This window comes from Ornithorhynchus anatinus, chromosome 7, assembly GCF_004115215.2.
Source record: "Ornithorhynchus anatinus isolate Pmale09 chromosome 7, mOrnAna1.pri.v4, whole genome shotgun sequence".
NCBI lineage: Eukaryota > Metazoa > Chordata > Mammalia > Monotremata > Ornithorhynchidae > Ornithorhynchus > Ornithorhynchus anatinus.
In genome coordinates this window covers 51931041-51958288 of record NC_041734.1, presented here as the reverse complement: position 1 = coordinate 51958288, position 27248 = coordinate 51931041, and the positions used below count along the sequence as shown (strand labels likewise).

The following is a 27248-nucleotide window of genomic DNA, read 5'->3' as shown; positions in this document are numbered from 1 at the left end:
AATGGCAATTGAGGACCTCATCTTTCTTGCCTATATATCTTAAGCCCCATGTCGGGCAGGGACTGTGTCTGATCTGATGATCTTATAGGTACCCCAGTGCTTAGTACGCTACTTGGCCCAGAGTAAGCACTTAAATATCATTATTATTACTATTGGACTCCTGGCCCCTGATTCCACTGCTGCTGTACATGTTATTAGAGCCAGGTTGGAAGCTGGTTCCTGGTGAGCAATGTAGGCATTTTCGCTTAGATCCTCCTCTCCATCATGAGTGGACTCTTCACCCACCTGTGGCATTCCCTAACAGCCACAAACCCTCCTTGCTGTCTCTGCTAGATCCCAAAGGTCCCTCCAAAAAAAGGACTGCCTCCATCCATTGAGGACAGTTCAGTCAGTTCCCCTTATAGCACAGGTTTCCATTAAGCCTTCTCCATAAAACGCTGTTAGGGACTTTGGAAATGTTCTTCCAGCAATGCATGTGTTTGGAGAAATGATTTCGCACTTGTGCGTGGTGACCATCAAAACCCGAGCGCTTTAGCACCTGTTCTTTGAACCCATCTTCCTGCCAGGTCAATTTCTACTACATTCTCTGACTCCTGCCCATCATTTATTTCAGTCGTACATCACCGATAGTGCTGACTGGTGCGTCGCCTTGCTCCTGAACAGGCACAGATTGACTAATAGGCTGCAGTTGATTTGATCAGTTATCAGAGCAGTTATCTTATTTTTTTCCCCTTTTCACAGAGTATCTGGAAGTAGTTCAGAAATCCCTGAGGACGTTTAGAAGAGAATGCCCAGAAATCGTAAGAGAGGCATCAGACACCGTGGTGGAAATGCTGAAGTACAAGGCAAACTACTTTAAGATCACAAAAGATTTCAAGTAAGCCACTTGGTTTATGTGAGGAATTACTGGAGACGGGAAATATTTTTTTTCTTTTTTTAGATCAAGGGATTGTAGAGAATTTTTGTTAACAGTGACTCTCATTCGTGATTTTGTGGTTCCTTTTGTGGATGTAGGCATTTTGACAATTCAGCTAAAGCACTTGGATTGATACAAGATACAGTCCATGCCCCACCTGGGTCTCACAGTCTAAGAAGGAGGGGGAACAATAGCCCTTAGTGTCAAATCAAGGTAACAACATTTTGACCAAAAGGGATCTTATCTTTATTGAAAGTTACTTTTCATTAATTATATTCAAGATATATTTTGTTCCAGTGAGCCACAGGTTAGAGGAATGGCCATTTCTCCCAGGGGAATTCCATGGGAGACAGTAGAAAATGCCCCTTTGAAGCCTGAGTGCAGAGGCACTGAGATCAGGTGGAACATTCTTGGATTGTGTTTCTGAGACTCCTGAGTGCACTTTGATTTCTTTTCATACCGACCTCACCTCCAGCTTCGTGTTGAGCTGAGAATGGGGAAGCAGCGTGGCTCAGTGGAAAGAGCACGGGCTTTGGAGTCAGAGGTCATGAGTTCGAATCCCAGCTCTGCCACTTGTCAGCTGTGTGACTGTGGGCACGTCACTTAACTTCTCTGTGCCTCAGTTCCCTCATCTGTAAAATGGGGATGAAGACTGTGAGCCCCACGTGGGACAACCTGATTCCCCTGTGTCTGCCCCAGCGCTTAGAACAGTGCTCAGCACATAGTAAGCGCTTAACAAATACCAACATTATTATTATTATTATTAATGGTGTGGCTTGGAGTCCTCAGATATCCAAAATGGCCTTCATCCCATTTTCTACAGCCTGGTCCAGTTTTGAGCCGGCCCGGCCAGTCCGGAACTCGATGCGCCACCAGATTCCTTTATGTTCGGTATTTTTATTTTTACCCGTCCAGGCTCCCTCGGCTTTGGCTCCTGCTGCCCATTCCCAGGGATTAGGGGTGGTGCTGGCGTTTATAGGGGTCTGGGAGGGGAAAGCAGTGATTTGGTAACAGTGAAGGGGATCAGGGCTCAACCTGGTGACATCCGCAGCGGCTATGTAAATTCTGCAAACGGTGGCGAAGAGCCTTGCACGGGTCCTTCTGATGGATTTATATAGTCTTCGTCAATTACATTAGAGTCAGCAGAGAGGCCCAGAATTCTTTAGTGCCATCTGTAGTCAACGTAGTTTTTCAGGGGCTCACAGTAGCTCTGCTGCAAAGGGAAGAGGCGGAGATTTGAAAGTTAGGCTACTACTATATAGCGTTGAGGTTCGTGGTGGCTAATACCATGTCATTTTGTTTGTCCGCGTTCCATTGTTGTGGACCAGTGAAGTTCATTTTCCTGAATGTTAGTCGACCAGTAGCAGTTGAACTTTTCGTCCAGTACAACTAAAGTAATATTCAGTTGTCAGGCTTTTGTCCAACCTTCTTCTAAAATTCTTTGGTTTTGTAAAGTATTTTTCCTTTTCCAAAGTGCCTTTCTCTCAGTGCGTGGCATAATGGAAAGAGCACAAGCCTGAGAATTAGAGCACCTGGTTTCTAATCCCCTCTCTGATGCTTGCCTGCCATAACCTTGGGCAAGTCACTGAATTTCTCTGGGTCTCATTTTTCTCATCTGTAAAATGGGGATTAAATACCCATTGCCCCTCCTATCCCCTTAGACTGTGAGCCTTCTCTCTCCTCGCCCTCCCTTCCCCCATTTCCCACCTGGCACAGTGTGGGACAGGGACTATGTCCGACCTGATTATCTTGTATCTATCCCAGCTCTTAATACTGTGCTTGGCAAATAGTAAGAGCTTAACAAATGTTGTTATTATTATTACTTTTATTATTATTGTTGTTTTTCCTACAGCATCCCCAGGTGGTAGGGAGAGGCAGTTGGTATTTCATTTTTACAGTTGAAAGGACTGAGGCTCAGAATGGTTAAGTGACCTGCTCAAGTTCCCACACAGCAGAGCTGGGACTAGAATTCAGGCTTCCCATACCCATGCTCTTCCCACCAGCCATGGCTGAAGTATGAAAACTCTCTCCGCTATCTCAACATTGAGAAAACCGTGGAGGAGTCTTGAATTTCTCAAATCATTTGACAATCCCTAGCACATTCATGAAAGGCACGAGTAGAGAGAAAGCATATATGTCAATAAAAAGGAGTCTGCAGATTTTGATCGGGGGGCAGTAGGGCGTGTGACAGTAAAGACTGTGGGTGAGCATATCAGTTTCAGAGAACCGAAGTGGTTCCAGGGCCCCCTTCAGTGAGTTGATCAGTTTGTGAAATGGATAGAGCCCGGGCCTGGAAGTCAGAAGATCATGAGTTCTAACCCCTTCTCTGCCACTTGTCTGCTGTGCGACCTTGGGCAAGTCACTGCGTTTCTCTGTGCCTCAGTTACCTCATCTGTAAAATGGGGACTGAGACTGTGAGTCCCACGTGGGACAGGGACGGTGTCAATCCAATTTGCTTGTAGCCACCCCAGCGCTTATTACGATGCCCGGCATGTAGAGTAAGCTCTTAGTAAATACCATAATTGTTATTATTATGGACCACCACGGGGCCTGGGTCTGCTCTCGTTTCCCCACAGAACTTTCAAACTAAGAGATTGTCCTGGCCAGAGCTGACCCCTTGGAGCAGCTGGGAGTTGGAGTACATTTACTAGATCTCCACCTGGGGACAGCTGGGGTCCCTGAAGATTTGCCAGTACAATCTGCCACAGACAGCAGCTGCCCTGCTCATCTTTAGGATTTTTGAATTGCCTTTGTACATGTAAAACCTTGATATGAGTGTGCAAAGTGGCCAGAAAAATGCTCATTATGTTGAAAGCCTGCTATGCCCCAAGTTACCTTTTTTTTTTGGTGTGTGGGGAGGGATTTTGCCATTCATGGGCCCATTTATTAGTTCATTCTCCAGACTTCTCATAATGCCCTACAGTCATGAGTTCCCATCCTATTGGCTAACGATGTGTTCTTGGTTCAGAGATAGGACATCATAACTGCCCGGAAAGCAGTATCTTAGCCAACCCTCAAGACCTCTGCTTGGTTGAAAGGAGGTCCCCTTCAGCCAAAGTTGGTCGTGTCCCCTCTTTCTCTCACCTCCAGAAGCTTTAAGAATAAGGGTTTGATTCAGACATTCAAAGGTCTAGGGCTATTAATTTGAAGAAACTCAGGTTTAGGAGTACTATGACCTTATGTTTCGTAAACTTACGAGGCATTTAGAAATTGGGTCTCTTGCACGGTTAACAGCTATGGCCATAACCTGTTATTAAAAACATTCTCATTTCCCTCTTGCGTCTGTCTCCTAAAATTACAGCAGTGAGTCACAGCGTGCCGGCTGGTTACCTGTTTCATAATTTAAAGGAAAATTCAGGCAGGATTTCTTCACCCCAACCACCCTCCCTTAGAGGTGGGCTTGTTATTAAGGAGAAATAGAATCACTCCTCCATGGGCTATAAAAGAACACTATAACTTCCAGGCTTGAAAACCAAATGGCAACTTTTTGGCCCTGCACACAATCAGCTGTTGCTTGAAGACTTTGGGGAAGTCAAGGTGGAGTTATTAACAAGATGGGGCTGCAGGAAAGTGATACCCTATCCCCGACATCTTCACCGAGGCGATCTGTACCTGATGGAAAGCCCCTTGACCTAGGGGCCTGGTGAGAATACAGAGAGGTCAATCCTGGAGTCCAGTACGTACACAGAGACTCCTCCCCTGCCCCCAAGCCCCACCAGAAGAGTGAGGAGCCCTCAATTTTGCCCATCCCCTCAAGTGAAAAGTTGGCATCTTGCTAAGAATTCCAAAATCCAGCTGGACCATGCTAACCAGCATAGCCTAGTGGATCGAGCGCGGGCCTGAGAGTCAGAAGGACCTGGGTTGTAATCCTGGCTCTGACACTTGTCTGCTTTGTGGTCTTGGACAAGTCACTTCACTTCTCTGTGCCTGTTACCTCATCTGTAAAATGGGGATTGGCTGTGTGCCCCATGTTGGACATAGACTGTATGGAGAGTAAAATACATCAGAATTGATAAAGATGTTCTCTGCCCCTCTACAGTAAAATGGAGAATAATAAATAATAATTGTGGTATTTAAGTGATTACTGTGTGTCAAGGACTGTACTAAGTACAGGGGTAGGTGCAAGATAATCAGGTTGGACTATCCTTGTCCCACAGAGGGCTCACATTCTAAAGGCGAGAAAAGTTATTTAATCTCCATTTTACAGGTGAGAAAACTGACACCGAAATTGTGACTCTCCATGGTCACTCACCCAGCTGGCAAGTGGCAGGGGCAGGATTAGAACCCAAGGTGCCCGATTCCTGGAACCTTGGTCTTTCCAGTAGGTCCCGTTTGACCCGTCCAGATCAGTATTTTGTTTGACGGGGCATGAAGAGTCTCTTAAGAGGTTCTGCTCTGCTTGTTGCCTTTCTTTGAAATGTGCGTTTAATACTTCACGAGCCTGAGGTTATCCCTTGAAAAGGAGAGAACAGGCTGACCAATCCTTGAAGGGATTTCAGGAGGGAGAAGGGAACTTGTGTTTGCGACCAGAGCTCTAGAAATAGCACGTGGCATTGTTTAGGGGAAAAGGCCGGGCTTTGGCTTCTAGTTAGCAGTTCCCCTGTCAGCCTGCCCCTCACAGTAGCGCAGAGTGGGAGGCAGCAGATAGTTCCCTTCCCGGGGAGTGATTTTACACCGAAAACAGCCACAGATTTAGTTCCAGCAGAGAACTGGGAGGAGGCGAAAGAAGGCTGTGTTCCTTTCTGAGGCTACCAAGGGTGATTTATACCACCATCAGAGGTAAAGAACGCTGTAGTTTTAAGCACATAATGAAAACTGCTTTAATTCCAGTAGCACATTTCAGCTGTCCTTTTGTTTTGAAAATTAGAGATAACTGTTGCTAATGAGTGTATTTTTTCGGTTTCAGAAGATTATACAAGATCTGTAGTTTTTCACTGAGCTAAAATAGACCATCTACATTGGAGGCAACGAGTTGGATGTGGTCATTTCATTGCATGGTTAGCTGTAGTTCTTCTGACCCATTAGTTGAGGAACTTTCACTTGAAGAATATAGCCACCTTGGCATTTCTTTAATGGATTTTAGCAATGCCCCCTTCCAATCGTATTTATGGAGTGCTTTCTATGTGCAGAGCACTGTGCTAAGCGCTTGAGAGAGTACAATATAACAGAGTTGGTAGACACATTCCCTGTCCACAATGAGTTTACAGAATACTCCTGAGTTTTTTAATTCCCCAACAGCTCTCAAGACATCCTTCCTTATCAGCAACTACTTTTGAGGTTTAAGTGACTTCAGCAAGAAATAGGACTTTGGTTCCTGAAGCATTTGGATGAATTACACCTCTTTACAATGAAATAGTGCTCATGCATTTCAAAATAAAAACATCTGCTTCCTTTAAGGGTGAGGGGTCAGCTCTTTACTGCAGGCCTGCTCCACTGCCTCCACCCTCAGGGCAGGTTTGCTTCCAGACCACTAGGACTAAACATTGCCCTGCCAGCTGGTGGGGCAGGTGATTTTTAGCCCTGGAAAGTACAGCTGAGAATTGCGCTCCCTTACCATTGGCCTCTAAGCTTTCAGGGACTATAAATAGCCCGACTGTGGCCAACAGGCTAATGAGGAGGAGGTGGAGGTAGCCCCCGAACAGGTGGGAGTGGCAAGGTGATGGTTACAGTTCCGATAGTTGCACTGTGGCTAAGGAAGTGGGCAGTGTGCTGCAGTTTGGCATTAAATATCTATTTTTAAATATGGTTTAGGTTGAAGCCCTTTTTGGGACAGTTTTAAGGCATCTCTTACAAATACCATTTTTATAAAAAGCAAAGGGTCATGCCTGCTACAAGTTATATGACAAAGCATGATGATTTCCAGTGATGAATTATGACATTGAGGGTCAATATTTTCTGCTGTCCATTATCCTTTAGTCTGTCATGGTTGCCATTTTACTTCACCTTTCGCCTTGAGCCTTTTGGGGATGGGAAGGAGGAACTAGATATGGATTCCCTCTGATTACTATTTTTCTTTTTATTCCCTTTGATTTCTATTTCTTTTTCCTCAATCTGGTGGAAGAGCTGATTGTAACCATTCCCAAATGTTATTTCCTCCTCCTTTGGCTCCTGAAAAAGGCTGAGCACTGGGCCATGTTGTCCATCATCATTTTTTCCTTCCCAATAATGGGTAAGCCATTTCTGATCGCCTGATATAGGCAGTGGTGACAAAGTAGAGGTAATCTTTATGCTCTGGTTCTTCATGGTCTTTTTTTAAATTATTATTTAAGCGCTTACTATGTGCCAGGCACTGTACCAACCGCTGGGATAGATACAAGCTAATCAGACCAGTCCCTGTCCCACATGGGATCACAGTCTTAATCTATAGACTGTAAGCTTGTTATCGGCTGGGAATGTGTTTGTTAATTTCCCTTGTACTCTCCTAAGCACTTAGAACAGTGCTTTGCACAAAATAAGTGTCCAATTACTTGCCCAAGATCACGTAACGGATGGCGGGGCGGGGAGTAGAACCCAGGTCCTTTGACTCCCGGGACCGGGCTCTATCCACTAGACCAAGCTGCTTTTCAACCTCTTGAGGGGTGTTCATGATCCAGAGAGATACCAGACATGCAGCTAAGTTCAGGCTTGCATAAGTAGTTCTGTCGTTGTCTTTAAAAAAAAATTGATATTTGTTCATAATAAGTATGGTATTTGGTAAGCACTTACTGTGTGCCAACAGTGCTTACTCTGCCAAGCACTGTTGAGTGAAGAAGGTATTTCTTGGTGGGCACCCTCATTACTTATCCTCAAACAAGCGTTCTTATGTTTCTCCGCATTGTGGTGCCCAAAGGATTGAGGCAGAAGATGTGTTCCTTTTGGATGATATAGATTACCTGGTTGACCTTTATTGGAAATGGGGTTTGGAAGGAGGTTTTTCTGAGACTCAGGTGAAAGTTTTTTTAAAAAAATAAATAAAAGGGGGGGAGCATTTTTGCCCCTAGTGCTACCTACAAATAGGCAGAGGATTTGGAGCTAAGAAATGAGACTATTTCAAAAAATCCCCTTGTTTTTATGCCAACTGCAGGACCAACTGTATATTTTTCTAATATGCTGGCAGATCGTTCATCAGCGCTTTTACAAGCAGAAACAGCCAGAGTAGGTGTTTGAACTAAGTATATTAATTCTCTGTTTGGGGCTCGGAATAAGTGACTCGCTGTCCTATACGGCTATAAGGCAAGGAGCTGTGAAAGGAATCTCACTTTGTTGATCATGTTAAGATCCTTTTGTTTAGGAAGATTGCCGCTAGCCTCTGGTGACAGTGAAACCGTCGGTCATAAAGGGCGTGGATATTATATTCTGAGTGCTGTTCATTGATGCTTCTAACTGCTGTTCCAGTAACAGAGCCATGTGCAAATTCAAACTGGTGAAAACTAAGCTAACTGTTAACCACTGTCACATAGAAGTCTTCCCCAAAAGGCTTAATTTTGTGTCCAAGCTGGCTAGGGCAAATTCGTAGAGCCCTGGCATTTATAAAGCGAGAGAGAACCTGATTACCCTGTATCTACCCCAGCGCTTAGAACAGTGCTCTGCACACAGTAAGCGTGTAACAAATACCAACGTTATTATTATTACTCAGGGCTAGGAGACTTCATTTGCACCCAGGCTCACCAGGGCAAAGTTCTGGAGGCCTGGTGTGTATAGGGTGAGCGCGATAAATCCACTGTTAATCAAGGCTGTGAGACTACATTTCCTAGAAGGTATTGCCCGCTGAATTGGGACATGGAGTAAAAGCCTTCTCCTCCTCCTCAAACCGTTCGCCTTCGGCCAAGTGGATCTGGGCTGGGAGGAGATTCATTAGAAGGTAGGGACAAGGGACAGGATCGGTTCTTTATCCTGGCAGCTCTACCGGTTCCAGGTAGATGGGGCCTGCCCTTTTTTGATGTTTTCGACAAGAAGGTACTAGAACCTTCCTCCTCTTGGCCACCCTCCCTGGGAGCAGGTGATGGGGAGAGTGCTTGAAGGCAAATGGGCCTGCTGGCCAGGGCTTTTGGGAAATATAATTTCCGATGGCTGAGCACGTGAGAGCAGCAGGGGGGAACAGTTGGAGCTGCTCTACAAAACTGCAGTCTTCCCGCCCCCACAACTTTCCTAGCTTTTGCAGCTGATGTTAGAGCAACCTTGCAGGGGCATTCCCAAGAATCTGGCAGCCTGCAACAATTTGCCGCTCCCTGGGTCTGAGCAAAAATACATCTAATGGTGGTGAGTGGCATATTAACCTGAAGAATGTTTAGAAACATTGTAGCTTGCCCACAACCCTTTGTAGCCCACAGGATAATTTAACTGTGGTCTCGAGGACCTGTTCTGGTCATCCAAGCCAAGAAATAGATCCTTTTAACTTTGATTCCCGTGCTGCCATAGCCGTAGTTATTTGGAGCATGGCATTCACATCATATCCTTGTGGAAAGAGTCAAGGTTTCCTGGATGAATAACCACAGTCTGAGGAATTTAGAAGATAGACTTGTCCTCTCCCTTGATTACTGTTCTTGTACCTCTCTGTCTTCATCCTTCCCTGGTTTTTTCTTCTTATGGTCCTCTGCTTCCTGCTCTTTCTTCCCACCTCCCTGTCCCTAGTCCCATAACCGTCGTGCATTTGACCTCTAACAAACTATTATATAAATTGTATATAAATTATGTTAATGTCTGTGTACCCCTATAGACCGTAAACTCACTGTGGGCAGGAAATGTCTTCCAACCCTGTATTATACTCTCTGAAATGCTTAGTACAGTGCTTTGCACACAGTAAGCACTCAACAAATGCTATTATTAATTCATTCATTCATTCAATAGTATTTATTGAGTCCTTACTATGTGCAGAGCACTGTGCTAAGCGCTTGGACTGTACAATTTGGCAACAGATAGAGACAATCCCTGCCCAATGACAGGCTCATAGTCTAATCGGGGGAGACGGATAAAAACAAGACAACATGATAAATACGATAGTCCTTAGCTACAAGATCAAAGGATGTAGCGATTCAAGAACTGCTTGGATTTAACAGTGTGTTGTTACTGGGCCCTTCTCGTTCATTGATTCCTCCAGTAGTATTTATTAAGCACCGTACTGAGTTCTGAGAAGAAATACAAAAATAAGAATCAGGTGCGGTTCCTGGCCCCAAAGGGGCTCACAAGCTTAAGAATAAGTGGGGAGAGAGGGTTGGCGACAGACATGTTATTAAAGATTGAAATAAAGCAACAAAACGTAAAGAAACAAGGATAGTAATAAATATAAGAATAGCATTTTCAGGCTTCTCACCATGTGGGCACAGTCCAGTTCTGAAGTGGTGGTATGGGGGGGGCGGGGAGGGAGAGAGTGTGTATGTGTGTGTTTGTTTTTATAGCTCAGGACTACTTAAAAAAAATCTGGAACTGTTCTGGCTAATCTGGATTGTATAATCATCCTATCAGAAAGCTGTCAGCAATTTTAAGGTGTATCATGAGTGAAAACAGCTTGACAACTCCACGTTACCCAGAATACTAGTCCTAAAATACACAGTGGCTGGAAGTGAACATTTTAAAATGAGTGGACCTTTTATATGTTGGTATACATTGTTTTAGGGTAGAAAGCACATCTCTCCCTTAGTCAATTCTATTGAACACCTACGTGCAGAGGATTGTACTGAGCACTTGAAAGAAGACAAAATACTTGCCCTCAAGGAGCTTACAATCATACATGGGAGACTGACACAGAATAACTTACAGATGAACAGAGAAGAAAAATGGATATGTAGAGACATCCCTAAATAGAAGGGAAATCAGTAGGTAGAGAAGTGCTCCAGGTGGGTATGAGTTCATAAGTGCTTAGGTGGCACAGGAATCTTGAGGTGGAAATTGGAGGGAGAAAAGAAATCCAGGAAGCCTCACCGTCGTAATCCCCATTTTACAGATGACGGAACTGAAGCACAGAGAAGCTAAGTAACTTGCTCAAGGTCATACAGCAGACAGGCGGTGGAGCTGGGATTAGAATTCAGGTTCTTCTGACTTCCAGGCCCCAGCTTTATCTACCAAGTCATGCTGTTTCCTGTTAAAAACAAATATAGGGCCTGCAGGGGATAGAGGGTCCTAATTATAATTCTATACTATATCCTATAATTAGGGTGACATCCTAATTATCTAATTTGGGGCTCAGATAATCCCTCTTCACACCCCATCCCTGGGCTAGAAAGCCAGAGAAACATATCCCAGAAATTTGGAAAATGCCTTCGGTGAAGGGGGAAGGCACTTGCTTACGCCATGATATTTCCATAACTGCCATCTCATGGATGATGGGAATATGGAAATCTGCTGTTAGAGTAGATGGAAAATATGCAGATGCTACCCTCTCAAATATAATTACCCTTTGATTGCTGTTCCTTGATTGTAATTCCTGGCACTGTCTACCATCATAAGTACTGTGTAATATTCAAGGCTTCATTCGTCTAGAGAGCTTTTCTGACATGAAGATAGTTACACAGAAGGTATGAGACACTATTTCTTATTGTATTAAGTGCTATCTGTCAAGCAGTGTACTAAGCACTGGGGTTAATCAGGCTGGGCACAGTCCCTGTACATCATGAGGTTCATGGTGTAAGTAGGAGGGAAAACTGGCATTGAATCCCCATTTTTATAGTTGGGTAAACTGAGGCACAGAGCAGTTAAGTGACTTGCCCAGGGTCACAGAAACAAGCACCTGGCAGAGCTGGTTTTGATCTCAGGCCCTCTGACACCAGGCCTATGCTCTTTCCACTGACCACCCTGCCTCTTATTGGCAAGGGATTAACAGCTGTACAAAAGAGGTACACAAAGAAAAAAATTAAAAACAAATGAAAATGACTAATCCATTTTCTCTTTCCTTACATGTTTACAATAGTGTAGAACATTCTAGATGAAAAATATAGTTTTAGTTATCTTTAGTATGGTCAACCTCTCTTAATAAAGTGGCCTTTAATTCTATCCTAAGACGTTTTTAGTTTTGATGAAGAAAACTCCCTTTTATTAGCATTGAGTTCCAACTGTCTAGTAGAGGAGAAAAATCAGTTGAACTTTGGCAGGTGATGAAAAAGTATTTTCCAGAATGCATTGAGGGTTTTTTTGTTATTGTTTTTTCAATTTCTTAGTTGAGTTACTGAATCTCCTCTACTGGTTAGGGCAATTCCCTACCAGTTCTTGCACCTGTCAGTCCTCCCTCTCTTGAATCTTCCTCTGCCCATAGAATCTCTCTTCCTTGGATATATGACTTGGCTCTGTATAACTTTGGTGTTGCTGTCAAAACATTATCTAACGGTTTCATTTTTAACTGCTTTATCAAATCGTTTCAATGAAACCAATCTCTCTCCCCCCGCCCCAAAAAGGAGCTGCCTGGTGAAAACGCAAAACCGCCAAAAATCACGGGACGTGAATGTCAAATATGTGTAATGTTATGTAAGCTAAAGAGATGTTGCGATGGATTCTGCTTTGTCCCAACAGCTGCAACACGTAACTTTCAAACCCTCTAGACTGTAAGCGCCTTATCGCTCCCTTTTTTTTTTTTTTTAAGGGTATTGATTAAGCACTTACTCTGTGTCAAACACTGTTCTAAGCACTGGGATAGATGTGTTAATCAGGTTGAACATAGTCCCAGTCCCACATAGGGCTCGCAGTCTGAGTAACTATACCACAGCCTCTTTGTGGGCAGGGAATTTGTCTTCCAACTCTGTTGTCTGGTACTCTCCCAAGCACTTAATTCAGTGCTCTGCATGCAGTAAGTGTTCAATAAATACCATTGATTGACTGACTCAAGAAATGGATCAACTGTCAATTAGGAAAATAGTGTCCCTGAACAATCTTTTTGTTTTTTTCTGTCAAACAAAATTTAGTTACCTGTCTTCCACCCCCTCTGCATTATTCTACAGAGTGGAATGGAATCACAGCCAAAATGCTCCAGGAAGGCTAGTTGGGAATGGCACTAAAAGCTGCAGGCAAAACTAGTCTTATTCTACATTAATCTGTTCTGATGCGTGGTCCAGCAGAATGAGAACCATTCAAATTGGTGGTGATTATTCAGAAATAAGGCAGATTTCGTTCTCTCTCTCTCTCTCCTTGTCCCTGTCTCTCTCTTTATGACTGGTTCCTTCATAGCCACTATATTGGCTAGTCTGATTTTCTTGCCTTTAATGGGTTTTGTTTCATTTTGGGGGCAGTCTTTTATATGAAAAGAAGTAAAAAGAAATCTGTTCCAAACTCTATTTTGTTTTGGGCCGATGAGGTAGTTCTGAACGATATCATACTTATTAATGCGCTGTACAGCACACAGCCAATTATTTTGTGTTAAATATTTTATGAATTCCTGAGCAATTAATATGAACTCTAGGGGACAGAATTTGATGACTCTGTGGCAATAGTAATCTCAAAGAGGTTTGACTAGATTCTTCAGGTGTTTAACCATACAATTATGGCTTGAGATCTTTTGAATATTTTCCAGGAAATGCCAGTTTAACATGAACAGCAATCATCAAACTTTGAATCCAAAATAAAACATATTTGACTTAGTTACGAGCAGAGTCAGAAGAGTCGGGGAGGGAAGAGATGGGTAAGCGGGCGGGTCTTTTGGATCGGGGAGAGGGAAACAGTGGGGATGGTGTGGTTGCCCACCTACTTCAGAGCTCTGGGGCAGATAGCATGGAAAAAGCGAGGAGTTCTCCTGCATAGCCTAGAGGAAAGTGCACAGGCCTGGGAACCGGAGGACCTGGGTTCTAATCGCAGCTCTGCCACTTCTCTGCTATCTGACCTTGTGAAAGTCACTTAATTTCTCTGTGCCTCTGTTTCCTCCCCTGGGAAATGGGGGGTAAAGCAGTGAGCCCCACCTGGGACAGGGTCTCTGTCCGACCTGATTATCTTGTATCAAAGAACAGTGCCTGGCACAAAGTAAATGCTTAACAAATACTATTATCGTTATTATTTTATTAACACCGGTACTATCTGTGGAGGACAGGAGGAGCTGAAGGGGAAATGTTAAGATAATGGCTGCCCTGGGCCTATGCCCCTACTATCTTCTGTTTACTAATAACTTCAGGGTAGCAGAGGTACTTGTGGCTACCGTGATTATCACATTTAATAATTAAGTGCGTTAAATACTGAATCAAAGTGTCAGCAAGTCTAAAGAGTTCAGTTTTATAATTGGTTTGTCGGAAATCAAAAAAGAAACCAAACCTGCTGTTACCAGCCTTTTTCGGCACCTCCTAGCTACTTAGTTTTAGTACTTGCTCTCAAGCTTCAGTGCTCGTTCCCAAGCTGAAACTCTTGGGTTTCATTGACATGTCTCTACCACTCGCTTGGAATTTTTTCTTTTGGATAGAGTTTAGAATTCAAAATCCCCTTTCTTTGCAAAGTAAAAGCCCCTGATCGCACACCTCGCTAGCAGAGCTGACCTTTTGAAGCTGTTTAGTTGTCTCTCTTTATTATATTCTGCACATAAGGACAGTAAGTTAAAATTGAACTGCTGAAAATGGAATATGTAAAAGTGTCCTGGAAACTAATACTATGTTTTCTTCCCCGCAGTTTATGTGAACAGCTTCAGATAAAGTCAAAAATGGACTCTGCATATTTCCTTGAAAGTCTGGCTAGTAATTTCATGGATGTGGTTCAGTACAATGAAGATAACAGAGCTTTCGAGGTAAGCAAAAAAGAACTATCAAAGGGGAAAATAACTTCTTGTCGGAAAATAATGGGGGAAGGGGTGAGAAATCTAATTGTCAAAATGCCTGGGAATCGAGTGTTGCCTTAGAAATTAAACTAAGTACAGTTCTCTAGCTCGAAGAAACGACTAGTTGGACAAAAATTAAACAAGTCCAGGCCATAGAAAACATGATTATTTAGTACGATGCAGTACCAAGTGAGTGACAAGGGTATGTCTGCCAGTAAATTTTCTTAGATCCCATTTCTTTCTTCCTCTTCTTTTGCATCTTTTATTTCAGGGGGAAAAAATGTCAGTAAAAAGGCTATGATTTCAAGGAATAGCTCATCAGTGGGAACTTGGTCATAGACTTTCAAAACTGGTTTATCCACGTTAAACCTAACCTTATCGTTTCAGTTAAAAGACAGTATCGACAGTGCCTTTCACAAGGACCCCACAGTAGCAAAAATGATTAGGTAATGGAAAATAACAGAATCGTAGGCTTTTGAAGGTGGGTATAGATCTGCCACTAGGTCTCTCACTTCCTTCTCCTCCTCATCTCTCTCTTCCCACTCTATTTCCCCCAACAATCTCTCCATAGAGTGTGTCCATAATTCCTGGTGGTACTTTAAAACCAATCTTTTTCCCGACCTATTCAATACAGGTGAGAGAAGCAGCATGGCCTAGTGGATAGAACACGGGCCTGGAGGTCAGAAGGACCTGGGTTCTTGTCCCAGCTCTGCCACTTGCCTGCCGTGTTGCCTTAGGCAAGTCACTTACCTTCTCCATGCCTCCTTTACCTCATCTGTAAAATGGGGATTACTACTGTGAGCCCCATGTAGGGCATTGACTGGTTCCAAGCTGATTATCTTCTATCTGCCCCAGTGCTTAGAACAGTCCCTGGCACAGTAAATGCTGAACAAATAACATTAAAAAAATACCATATACTGAGATGGCTTTCCTTTTCTTGTGACCACTCATTCAATGCTCCATAAAATACTGACTTGTTGGGAGAGTAGTAAGCTTAGTATTTAAAATGTTTAGTTTTATTTCTTATCTTATGCAAATGACAATCCTGCTAGGCCTTCTAAGGTAAATTTCACATAGCTAAATTCTGCGGATGTGGACGACACTTCAGAGGTTACTTTGAATACCGATGGAGTAACTGTATATAAGACAAGACTGGGAGCTGTCGTTAAATTTTTTAATTTTCCCATCCAATCTCAAATCAAACTTCAGCCTAGTTGGTTTTGCCTGTGCCAAAAATAAATTTATATTAAAATGGAAGTTCAGAGGAGAATGGCATGTTGTTGAGAATGGGATTGAAATGCCAGAGGAGCAAAAAAATCTCAAAACGAATGAATCAGTAGTATTCCTTGAGCTCCAGCTATGTGCTGAATTGTACTAAGCCTGAGGAAGAGTACATAAGAGGTGGAAGCCCCCATTCCTGCTCTCAAGGAACTTGGACTCTAACAGAGGAAATAAACACAAAATAAATTATCAGTGAACTGCTACAAATATAGTATAGTCAAAGTGCTTACGATAAAAGAACTTTTCGTCCCTTTCTAAAAGGGATCATTTTCTCAGTGTGATTCAACCTTTTCTCCTAATTTCTCATTATGTGATAGAGAAACAGTGTGGCCTATTGGAAAAAGTAAGGGACTGGAGGTTAGGAGACTTGGGTTCCATCTAATCCTATCTCTGCCTCTGGTCTGCTCTGTGATCTTGGGAAGCATACTGTACCTCGCTGGATCTCAGTTTTCTCAACTGTAAAATGGGGGATAAAACAGATCGTGAGCCTCATAAATACCCCAGTATTTAGCATAGTTAAAATTTGGTTAGAAAAGGAATAAATTAACAAATCTACGTTGCCTGACATCTGCCATCAACTTTATTGTTAATATAAGATGCTGCTTGCTTTAACATTCTTCAGGACTACTTACAGCAATGTTGTAGCCTACTGCAGTTCTCTAGACCCCCAAAAGTAAATGAAAATGGTGCTTATATCACCTCTTTAGTAATGATGGAAGCTCTGATGGTAATTTAAAATTTTGATAATGAGGAAAGGAAAGCCAGATGTCTTTTGGTATTTTCAGTTTGCCTTTGCTGAATCACTGTACAATCCATTCCTCTGAGGGATACCTCTGGATAGGGAATGCGAATAAGGATCTGACTTCGGTATATATTTCACAGGGGAATTTAGAGAGGCAGATTGAAAATGGTGAGGAGGCCGTTTCATCTGAAGGTACTAATTAGGGTGCTGGAGTTTAAAGTTTTCTGGGACCTGGGCAAGTTTGTGCCTGGCCTTACCAAAGTACAAAAGGGAAACTCAACTTCATAGCTCTTATCAACGTGACGTAGAACTTAGGCAAGGAGAAGGTGAAAGCCGTGCTTATTTCCTAGTATCTGCAGCCTTGCATGCATTGGACACTTCATCTTCATCATCATTGTCAATGGTTTTTGACACGTAGTAAATACATCATAATGATGATGTTTCCTCTTATTAACCAGTAATGCTTAGTACACTTAAATCTTTATATTGCTATGAGTTGAATGTCAGTAGGTAGGGATCATGTCTACCATTTGTACTGTATTCTCCCAAGTGTATAGTGCAGTGCTCTGTACATGAAAGTGCTCCATAAATATCATCATTATTCGCTTGCATAGGAAACATTTTTCCAGTTGGATGAATGTGAGGTAGAGAATAGCGTGGCCTAGCAGATAGAGCCCGGGCCCAGAAGTCAGAAGGACCTTGGATTCTAATCCTGGCTCTGCCACTTGTCTGCTGTGTGACCTTGGGCTAGTCACTTATCTTCTCTGTGCCTCAGTTAGCTCATCTGTAAAATGGGGATTGACCGTGAGTCTCATGTGGGACAGGAATTGTGTCCAACCTGATGAGCTTGTATCTGCCCCATTGCTTAGTACGATGCCTGGCACATATTAAGCACTGAACAAATACCGTTAAAGGTATTTTCCACGCATACGTAATTGCTTTAAAAGTCTAGTTAATCAGTGGTGTTTAGTGAGCACTTACTGTGTGCAGAGCACTGTACTAAGTGCTTGGGAGAGGAGTACAGCAGGGTTGGTAGACATGTCCCCTGCCAACAAGGAGCTTACCCTCTGGGGGGGAGATGGACATTAAATTCAGAATCTGTACATAAGGGATCTGGGGCTGAAGATGAGGTGAATAACCGGTGCTTTAAAGGATACAGATCCAAGTGCATAGGTGACACAGAAGGGAGAGGGAGTAGGGGAAAAGAAAGTTTAATAAGGGAAGGCCTTTTGGAAGAGATGTGATTTAAATAAGGCTTTGAAGGTGGGGAGAGTGATGGTCCATCATATATGAAGGGGAAGGGAGTTCCAGGTCAGAGAGAGGACCTGGGAAAAGGGTGGGCGGCTAGATAGATGAGATTAAGGCACAGTGAGCAAGCTGGGCTGAAGTAGGAATTCAGCAAGATGAGGTAGAAGGGAGTGAGGTGATTGGGTACCTTAAAGCCAAGGTTAAAGAGTATCTGTTGGATGTGGAGGTAAATGGGCAACCAGAAGAGGTTCCTGAGGAGTGGGGAGACTTGCAATGAATTTCTTTTTAAGAAAAATCAATGAGGCAGCAGAGCAAAGTATGGACTGGAGTGGACAGAGACAGGAGGCAGAGAGGACGGTGAGGAGGATGATGCAGTAGACAAGGTGGCATATTATAAGTGCTTGGATCAGCGTAGTAGCAGTTTGGATGGAGAGGAAAGGGCGTAATTGTGGATTTGGAAATGACAGGATTTCGTGACAGATTGAATATGTGGATTGAATAAGAGAGATGAGTCAAGTGCCAAGATTCCACCTTTTCAGATACGGAAGATGGTGGTGTCTAGAGTCATGGGAAAGACGGGCAGGACAGGATTGGGTGGGAAGATCAGGAGATCTGTTTGGAACATTCTTTCAGTCGTATTTATGGAACGCTTACTGTGTGCAGAGCACTTGGAAAGTACAGTTCGGCAACAGAGACAATCCCTACCCAACAACGGGCTCACAGTCTAGGAGAACATGGAACGAGTTAAGTGTGAGACGTCAGTGGGGCGTCCATGTAGAGATGTTCTGAAGGCAAGAGAAAGTGTGAGACTGCAGAAAGAGATCAGGCTGGAGAGGTAAATTTGAGAATCATCTACATAAAGATGAAAGTTGAAGTCATGGGAGCAAATGAGTTCTCCAAGGGAGTGGGTGTAGGTGGAGAATAAAAGGAGACCCAGAACTGAACCTTGGGGGACCCCACTGTTAAAAGGAAGGAGGAAGAGGAGGAATCTGCAAAAGAGATTGAAAAGGAGCAGTCAGAGATGGGAGAGGAACCTCGAGAGGACAGTGTCAATGAAGCCAAAGTTGAATAGGGTTTCAAGTAGAAGGGCCTGATCCACAGTGTCCAAGGCACCTGAGGTGTCGAGGAGGTTTAGGATGGAGTAGAGGCTGACTGTCCAATCAAGACAGTCATTGGTGATCTTTGATAGGGCAGTTTCTGTGGAATGAACGAGGCAGAAACCAGATAGGAGCGGGTCAAGGAGAGGACTGGAGAAGAGGAAGTGGAAGCAGCAGGTGTAGACAGCTCACTCAAGGAGTTAGGGGATAAGTAGTCGAGGGAGATGGAGGCAATAAGTGGAGGGAGCCGTGGGGTCAAGGAAGGGTGTTTTTAGGATAGAGTATACGTGAGCATGTTTGTCAGCATGAGGGGGAAGCCACTGAAAAGTGAATGGTTGAAGAAGGGAGGGCGCAAGTGTTTTGATGAGGTATGAAGGAATGGGGTCAGAGGCACAGGTCAGGGGGTAGGTTTTGTGAGGAGGGAAAGGTCTCCTGTGATACTGCTGGGAAACTGGGGAAGTGCACGAGGGGGCAGGAAGAGGGAAGGCCTGGAGAGGAGCAAAGGGGAGTTTAGGGAGCTCATGCATGATGGTTTCAATTTGACAATAAAATATGTGTTCAGAGCTTTTGGGAAGAGAAGGGAGGGTGAACTGAGGTTTGAGGAGGAAGTTAAACATCTGGGACAATAGACCTTCCAATGGGCATGGGGATCAAGGATGGAGAAATAATGTTGCTGGGCGGTGGGCAGAGTTAAAGGAGGTGAGGATGAATTTTAAATAGATGTCAACCAGGTGTCTGGATTTCCACCTGGAGCGGTCCACAGCTCATGCACAAGGTCACCATCATCATTCGAAAAATTTTACCGTGGAGGCGGTCAAGGGTTGTGGGTTAGTGGTACGAGATTGGCGGAGGGACACAGGAGCAATGGACTAGTGCGGTGTTCTGCACACAGTAAGCGCTCAATAAATACTATTGAATGAATGACTAGAGTTCAGCGGAGAGGACTGTGTTGAGGGTGTTGATTTGTGCGTGAAGAAAAGGCAGTTTGGATATGAAGACCAAATGGGGTATGTCGACTCTAGAAAATTGGAGATGGTTGAAAGATCGGAGGTCTGCGTGGGGAATACGACTGATTTGCAGAGAGTGGGTGTGTGGCAGGAGAGCAGGTGAGGAGACCGTGGTCTAACAGAGGAATTTCAGAGTTCATGAGAGTGGAGATCGTACAGTGACTAGAGTTGATGTGATCAAGTCTGTGTCCAAGTTGGTTAGTGGGTGACGTAAGGTAGCAGTCATTGGAGCTGAGGAGAGAGAGGAGGTGTACAATGAAAAGATCGTTGAGGACATCTACGTGGATATTGAAGTTCCCGAGGATGAAGGAAGTGACGGAGAAAGAGAGAAGGAACACGAAGGAGGGATCGAAATCATTCAGCAAGTTGGAGGTGGGGCCTGGGGTCGGTAGGTGACCGTGACTAGTAACTGCAGTGGGTGAAAGACACAGATGTGGAGGGCTTCAGAGGAAGGGAGAGAGATGGATGGGGCTTGACTGTGAGTTGGTTGTGGGCAGGGAATGTCACTGTTTATTGTTGTCTTGTACTTTCCCAAGCGCTTAGTACAGTGCTGTGCACACAGTAAGCACTTAATAAATATGATTGAATGAATGAGGTGGGATGCTGTGAAAGTGGCATTAGGGGAGCGAGGAGAATGTCGTTCATTCAGTAATATTTATTGAGCGCTTACTGTGTGCAGAGCACTGTACTAAGTGCTTGGAATGTACAATTTGGCAACAGATAGAGACAACCCCTGCCCATTGACGGGCTTACAGTCTAATCGGGAGACAGACAAAAACAATAGCAATAAATAGAATCAAGGGGATGTACATCTCATTAAAATGAATAGGGTAATAAAAATATATATACAAATGAGCGGACGAGCACAGTGCTGAGGGGAGGGGAAGGGAGAGGAGGAGGAGCAGCAGAGGGAAATGGGGGGAAAAGGGGGCTTAGCTGAGGGGAGGTGAAGGGTGGGGCAGAGAGGCAGCAGAGGGAGCGGAGGGAGAAGGGGAAGCTCAGTCTGGGAATGTCGAATTCTTTGACTTCCCCACTGAATCTTGGGGCGGAGAGACAGTGAGGCCCCCTCTCCCGTAGAGAGAGACTTTACCATCTTGAGGGAGCCAGGTTTCAGGAATGCCGAAGAGGAGCAGAGAAACTGTGAGTGGCTCAACCTTAAGAGATCAACCTTTTCCTCTAAAGCCAATTCTTTTCTGTAATGGGAAATAGTAATAGGATGGCAGAGTTAATAATCCATGAATAAATTCATTTAGCCACTTCTGGATCACAAAACCTTTTACCAGAACTGCTAATAAGTGACAAAATTTGACAGATTTCTTGGACTTTTTATTCACTTTGCCCTCTGCTTTGGTCACGATTCTCAAGAGCAGCATTCAGTAAACTTGTCCCCTTCTATCTCACTTCCGTGTACAGACAGCCCAGGCTGAACACTTTGCTCCTCTAGCACCGGCTAGCTCACTGTGCTCCAGTCTTATCTGTTCTCACTGCCAACCCCTTTCCCACGTCCTCCCTCCGGCCTGGAACTCCCTCCTCCTCCATATCTGCCAGACCCCCACTCTCCTCTCCTTCGAAGCCTTGATCTTCACCCCACACTCAGCCCCACGGCACTTCTGTCCACATCCGTAACTTATTTATATAAATGTCTTTCTCCACCTTTAGAATGTAAGCTCATTGTGGGTGGGGAATATGTCCACCCACTCTCTTCTATTTTACTCCTCCAAGTGCTTAGTTAAAAATAAATGGTGGTATTTGTTAAGCGCTTATGTGCAAAGCACTCTTCTAAGCGCTGGGGGATACAAGGTGGTCAGGTTGTCCCATGTGGGGCTCACAGTCTTAATCCCCATTTTACAGATGAGGTGACTGAGGCACAGAGAAGTGACTTGCCCAAAGACGCACAGCTGGCAAGCGGCGGAGCCGGGATTAGGACCCACAACCTCTGACTCCCCAGCCCGGGCTCTTTCCACTGAGCCATGCCGCTTCACGGGTTCTAATCCCGACTCTGCCACTTGTCTGCTGTGTGACCTTGGGCGAGTCGCTTAACTTCTCTGTGCCTCAGTTACCTCATCTGGAAAATGGGGATTAAAACCGTGAGCCCCACGTGGGACAACCTGACTACCTTGTATCGACCCCAACGCTTAGAACAGTGCTCGACACATGGTAAGCGCTTAATACCATAATTATTATTCTCTACCTTGCTGTGTATCCAGTAAGCACTCAGTAAATACCACTGACTGATTGAAACAAACTGCGGTCATCAGAGGAGAAAGAAGTCCTGCGTACTCCTCAGGTGAACACCTAGCTCTTGAGGCATCAAGTTTGTTTAATCGACCTTGCGTTCCCAGGAATTGGGGTTATGAAGCTCATTGCAGTCTCTGAAGCCTGTAATAATAATGTTGGTATTTGTTAAGTGCTTACTATGTGCAGAGCACTGTTCTAAGCTCTGGGGTAGATACAGGGTAATCAGGTTGTCCCACGTGAGGCTCACAGTTAATCCCCATTTTCCAGATGAGGTAACTGAGGCACAGAGAAGTGAAGTGGCTTGCCCACAGTCACACAGCTGACAAGTGGCAGAGTCGGGATTTGAACTCATGACCTCTGAATCCCAAGCCCGGGCTCTTTCCACTGAGCCACGCCGCTTCTCACCGATTAGCCCTATTGTAAACATAGAATTAGGTGCTCGTGTTCACAAGGTCACATCTCCCTATCAATCTTGGGGTCTGTCACGCCCTTCAACCGCCTTGTTTAACACCCCACACAAGGACTGTAAACTCCACTGGGCGGGGAAGGCTCTTGGAGCCTGTGACCTTGGCAACCCAGCTCTGGGTCTTCAGTAACAGGAAATCGCTTGCCTCTTGAGGATCGCATGTTGTGGACCATAAAACAAGTGGCCAAAGAGGTCACCGGAATTAAGCAAAACCTCAAACCATGAAGTTGCAAATCGATAAAGACCAAGTGGACTGTATGTTGTGCCACTTTCCTTTTTCTTTATACTTTTGTAGTGACTTTCTGTCCTCAAGAATGTTAGTACTTATCCCGTGTGAAGTGATGTTGTCTAATGGCTCTGACTACTTACGTATGATTTTTGGACTTTTTCTCTGTTGCATAAATCCAAGGTTAGAAAAATGGCAGGGCACACCGTTAACTAAAGGTCCTCCTTCCTAAAAAAAAAAATAGATGGGCAATTGTTTTGGTCAGGGTACTTATACAGTCATTTTTCAAAATAGTGTTCTTCAAAGTACTTACCAAGTCAGAATGTAATACTGAGCTTTGACCCTCCACTGTGTGTGGAGGAAATATCAAGTCCACGGTCTGCCGTTAACGCGAGGCCCAGTAATTGAGTTTGCTGAATGCTTCGGATTGCTGCAGGCTGCAGCGTTTGTCAGGGCTGCTGAAGCCAACCGATTTAGTGCTTTGATGGAAAAAACACCAGGCTGCCTTCTAATTAGAACCTCACGGTCTATTTTGGTCATAAAAAGTTTAATGCCAAAACACAGAAATCCATCAGAAATAGAGATAATGTTGCCGCGGCATAGCACATCCTCCCTAAAAGTGTTTAACCAACCCATCGGTGGCATTTTTTGAGCGAGCACCATAATAAGCGCTTGGGAGAGAGCAGTTCAGCAGAATTGGCAGACACGATCCATGCCCGTAATGGGACTTTGGGAAAATCCACTTTTTGCTCTTCCAGCAGTTTGACCTTACAGGCCAAAATGGTTGGCTTTTGTCAAGCTAAACTGGGCAGCGATAGAACACTTTTGCAAAACCTTTCTAACAAGTGATCATTTCTTAATGAGTGATGTACGAACATTGTTCTGGACACTGGCAGGGCACAAGAACATCTGGTGAACAAGAGGCGACAGTTGCGTGGGAGCTCTTTAAAATAAAAATAGGAAGTAACCAGAGAAACACTGCATCTGTACCCTCAGTTTACCAATACTGTGAGGTTTCGTGCCTTACGAGTCAAGTTAAGGCCACAATAATATCTCACTCTCATCACTCTCGCCAATAACCTTTTGCTCATTCCCATCTTCTGCCTGAAAGTTTTTTGGGTTTTTTTAATGGTATTTAAGTGCTTACCAGGTGCCAGGCACTGTACTAAGCGCTGGGGAGAGTACGGTGCAACAGAGTTAGTAGACAGATTCCCTATCCTCAAGGACCGTACAGTTTGCCTTTCCTGAATAATTCATAGTACTCTAGTTGCATTAATCAAACAGCCATTCTTGGCTCTTACGTATTGTATCTGTACCTTCAGAACTTCTGAACCTATGTGTTTGTATTTTTCATTTGTGTACTCAATGATCTCTTCAGCCATTTCATCCAGGTACTATGTCCAGTTAGAGCCTTGTCTGTCCTCCTGCGTACGTATTTGTAAATACCTTTTGTCTGTCTTTGTCTCCCCTGTTCAGACGGTGAGAATGCCTTGGAAGTAGGAAATTTGTGCCTCGCTTCTGTTGCACTCTCCCAAATGCTTGGTATAATGTGTTGCACTCCGTGGGAGCTCAATAAATACCATTGATTTCACTGTAGTCCAGATTTTTTAATAATATCGATACATATATTTTTTAAGAACTGAAATCTTTGCTTCCGTAGGGAGTGAAGGGGACAAATATCACTATCAACGTGCTATGTGACATTATGTCCGATATTTCTCTTGGGACACCATATGACAGATACGCAACAGTTGTTCGTCTGTTGCTGAACACTTTTGAAATGACATGTCTGGATGCGAGCTACAGTAATTATGTGCAGGAAATGACTAACTTTTCCTGGGATGGGCCAGCTGCGACAGGAGGTAAAAAATCTTCCCTAAAATTTCGCCTTGGCAATCGAGAGAGAGTCTAGTCGACCGGTCAGCTACGTTCAAAGTCTAGATCACATGAGCTCTGCTGTATTTATCCAATCTCTGCCAACTAGTCTCCAAATAGATGGCCGCGGGCTCCATTTGGTTGGGAGAAGGTCACTCCGCTGTGGTCCAGGTGGAGCTAATTTTGCTGATGAGTAAATTGGTCAATAAGTTAATTTAGGTGTTTTTTTTCCTCCAGTGGTATTTAAGTGCTTATTGTGTGTCAAGCACTCTTCTAAGAACTGGGGTGGCTACATGTTGATCAGGCCAGATACGGTCCCTGTCCCACACGTCTCACAAGTCAAGTAGGAGGGAGAGCAGGGATTGAATCCCCATTTTACAGTTGAAGAAACTGAGCCTAGAGAAGTTAAGGGACTTACCCAACGTCACACAGCAAGCAGATTGTGGAGCTGGCATTAGAACCCAGATCCTCTGGCTCCCAGGCCGTGCTTTACCCACTAGGCCATGCTACTGGTTCTTTGACCTGGGGTTTTTTAGCGTCACAAAGTTTTCTTGTTAATATTATTGACCATTAGCTGTTGTCAATTATTTATCATCTCTTAGTTTCTCCTAGCGAGCCTGAAATTTTCATTGTCAACAGCAACCGTCTTTCCAGAGATTTCAAGCTCTGATGCGAACATTACTGACTGGTAGATTTTGTGACTCAGGCTTCAAGAACTTCTTTTATTGTGATGTAATCAAGATTTTTAAGGGCTAAGGAAAAATGCACTGGCATCTTTTTGTTCCCGGCCAGACCTCTCGTATCCAAAGTAAGAAATCGCCTGCATAATAGCTAGTCCCATTCACTGATAACCTGATCGGAGGGAAAAAGAGTGGTTTTTATAGTAGTTCAGTGCATGAAATGATGTTCAGACTTATGGTCAGAATTTGGGGAAACCAAGACTTGCGTGGCCCTTAATAAAAGGGATTGGTCAATCCTCGAAGCCCTTTTGAAAACTTAAAAAAACCCCTCACGTATCAGTTGTATAACAAGCATGTAGTTAAATGGAGTCAAAATATCTTTTTATAGGCAGGCAGTGGGTGTATCAGACTTGCACCGAATTTGGCTTCTTCCAGAGCACCGATTCCAAAAAACAGCCCTTCTCTGGATTCCCTTTGCAGTAAGTATATGTACTAAAATGCAGCTTTAGCGCAGTATTCAACTCTGCGTTGTGCAGGATTTAAAAAGCGGTTTAATCCAACTAGAACCATCTCCTCCAAGAGGCCTTCCCTAAGACCTCTTTTCCTTTCCCTCAACTCCCTTCTGCGTCGTCATGATTTGCTCCCTTTATTCATCCCCCCCCCCCCCCCAGCCCCACAGCACTTATTGCACATAGCTGTAATTTATTTACTTATATTATGTGTCTCCCCCTCTATACTATAAGCTCACTGTGGGCCAGGAAGGTTTGTTATATTGTACTCTCCCAAGCACGTAGTACAGTGTACCGCACACAGTAAGTGCTCAATAAATTGACTCCAAAGAGACAAATTTGGTAACAGTGAAGTTGCGTTTCCACGTGGCAGCAGTTGAGGTCTGGGTAATTCAATAAAACTAGGCCAAATTAAATTTGGGCACATAGTGTTATGTCCATTTTAGAAATTACCGCTCGAGAATGGGGTAGTTCTAATTGGTCTAGTCACACACGTAAGTGAAAAGAGTGAATTCAGTGTGGCCATGCAACCCTAGAACATCTCAGGTTTCTTGATCTTAATGTTCTTTGAAAATTTATGGAGTAGATATGTTTGTACTTGGAGTAGAAAGATCCTACAGACTCTAACCCTGGAGGTATAAAAAGCACAAATATATCCTTAACAGAGATCACAAGAGATTCACTTCTTTGATTTGGGAATCTAACAGACATTTTAGACTGTGTGACACACAGCAAGTAACTACAGACCCTAGGGTCCAACTTCATCAATTTTTGGACCGATGACGATCGTTCTGTCAACGTTCATAGTATTGAACAGAAAAATATTTGTCCCTATTCCAGGGGATGTTTCTGTCTGAAATTCGATGTGATTTAAATGAAGGTGAAATAATTTCAGCTAAATAGCTTCCCTAGTAATTTTTCCCAGAAGGATAAGAGGGAAAATGGAGGGACAAATATTTAGGTAAATAGGAACAGCAGCGCAGTGAAAAGTATCCTGGAGGCCAAAGGCAATACAGGATTGTGGGGGAAATGGGAGGTCCAGAGCTAAAGTAGAGTTGGGATATTCATTCACTAGTAATTATTGAGCACTTACTATGTGCAGAGCACTGTACCAAGCACTTAGAATGTACACTTCGGCAGCAGATAGAGACCATCCCTGCCCAGTAACGGGCTCACAGTCTAAACGGGGGAGACAGACAGCAAAGCACAACAGAACAAAACAAGACATCATCATCAAGATTAACAGAATCCTGCTGAGGGGAGGGGGAAG

At 44.0% G+C, this 27248-nt stretch overlaps 1 protein-coding gene across 1 annotated transcript in view; it reads left to right on the top strand.

The window, feature by feature from the left end:
- PRSS16 (serine protease 16) overlaps positions 1–27248 on the top strand; it is a 43419-nt gene that overhangs the window by 11359 nt on the left and 4812 nt on the right. The window contains exons 4-7 of the mRNA XM_029069373.2: positions 742–877; positions 14465–14579; positions 24575–24776; positions 25858–25948. Coding sequence (XP_028925206.1) covers positions 742–877; positions 14465–14579; positions 24575–24776; positions 25858–25948 — 544 coding nt within the window. The remainder of the gene's footprint in view (positions 1–741; positions 878–14464; positions 14580–24574; positions 24777–25857; positions 25949–27248) is intronic.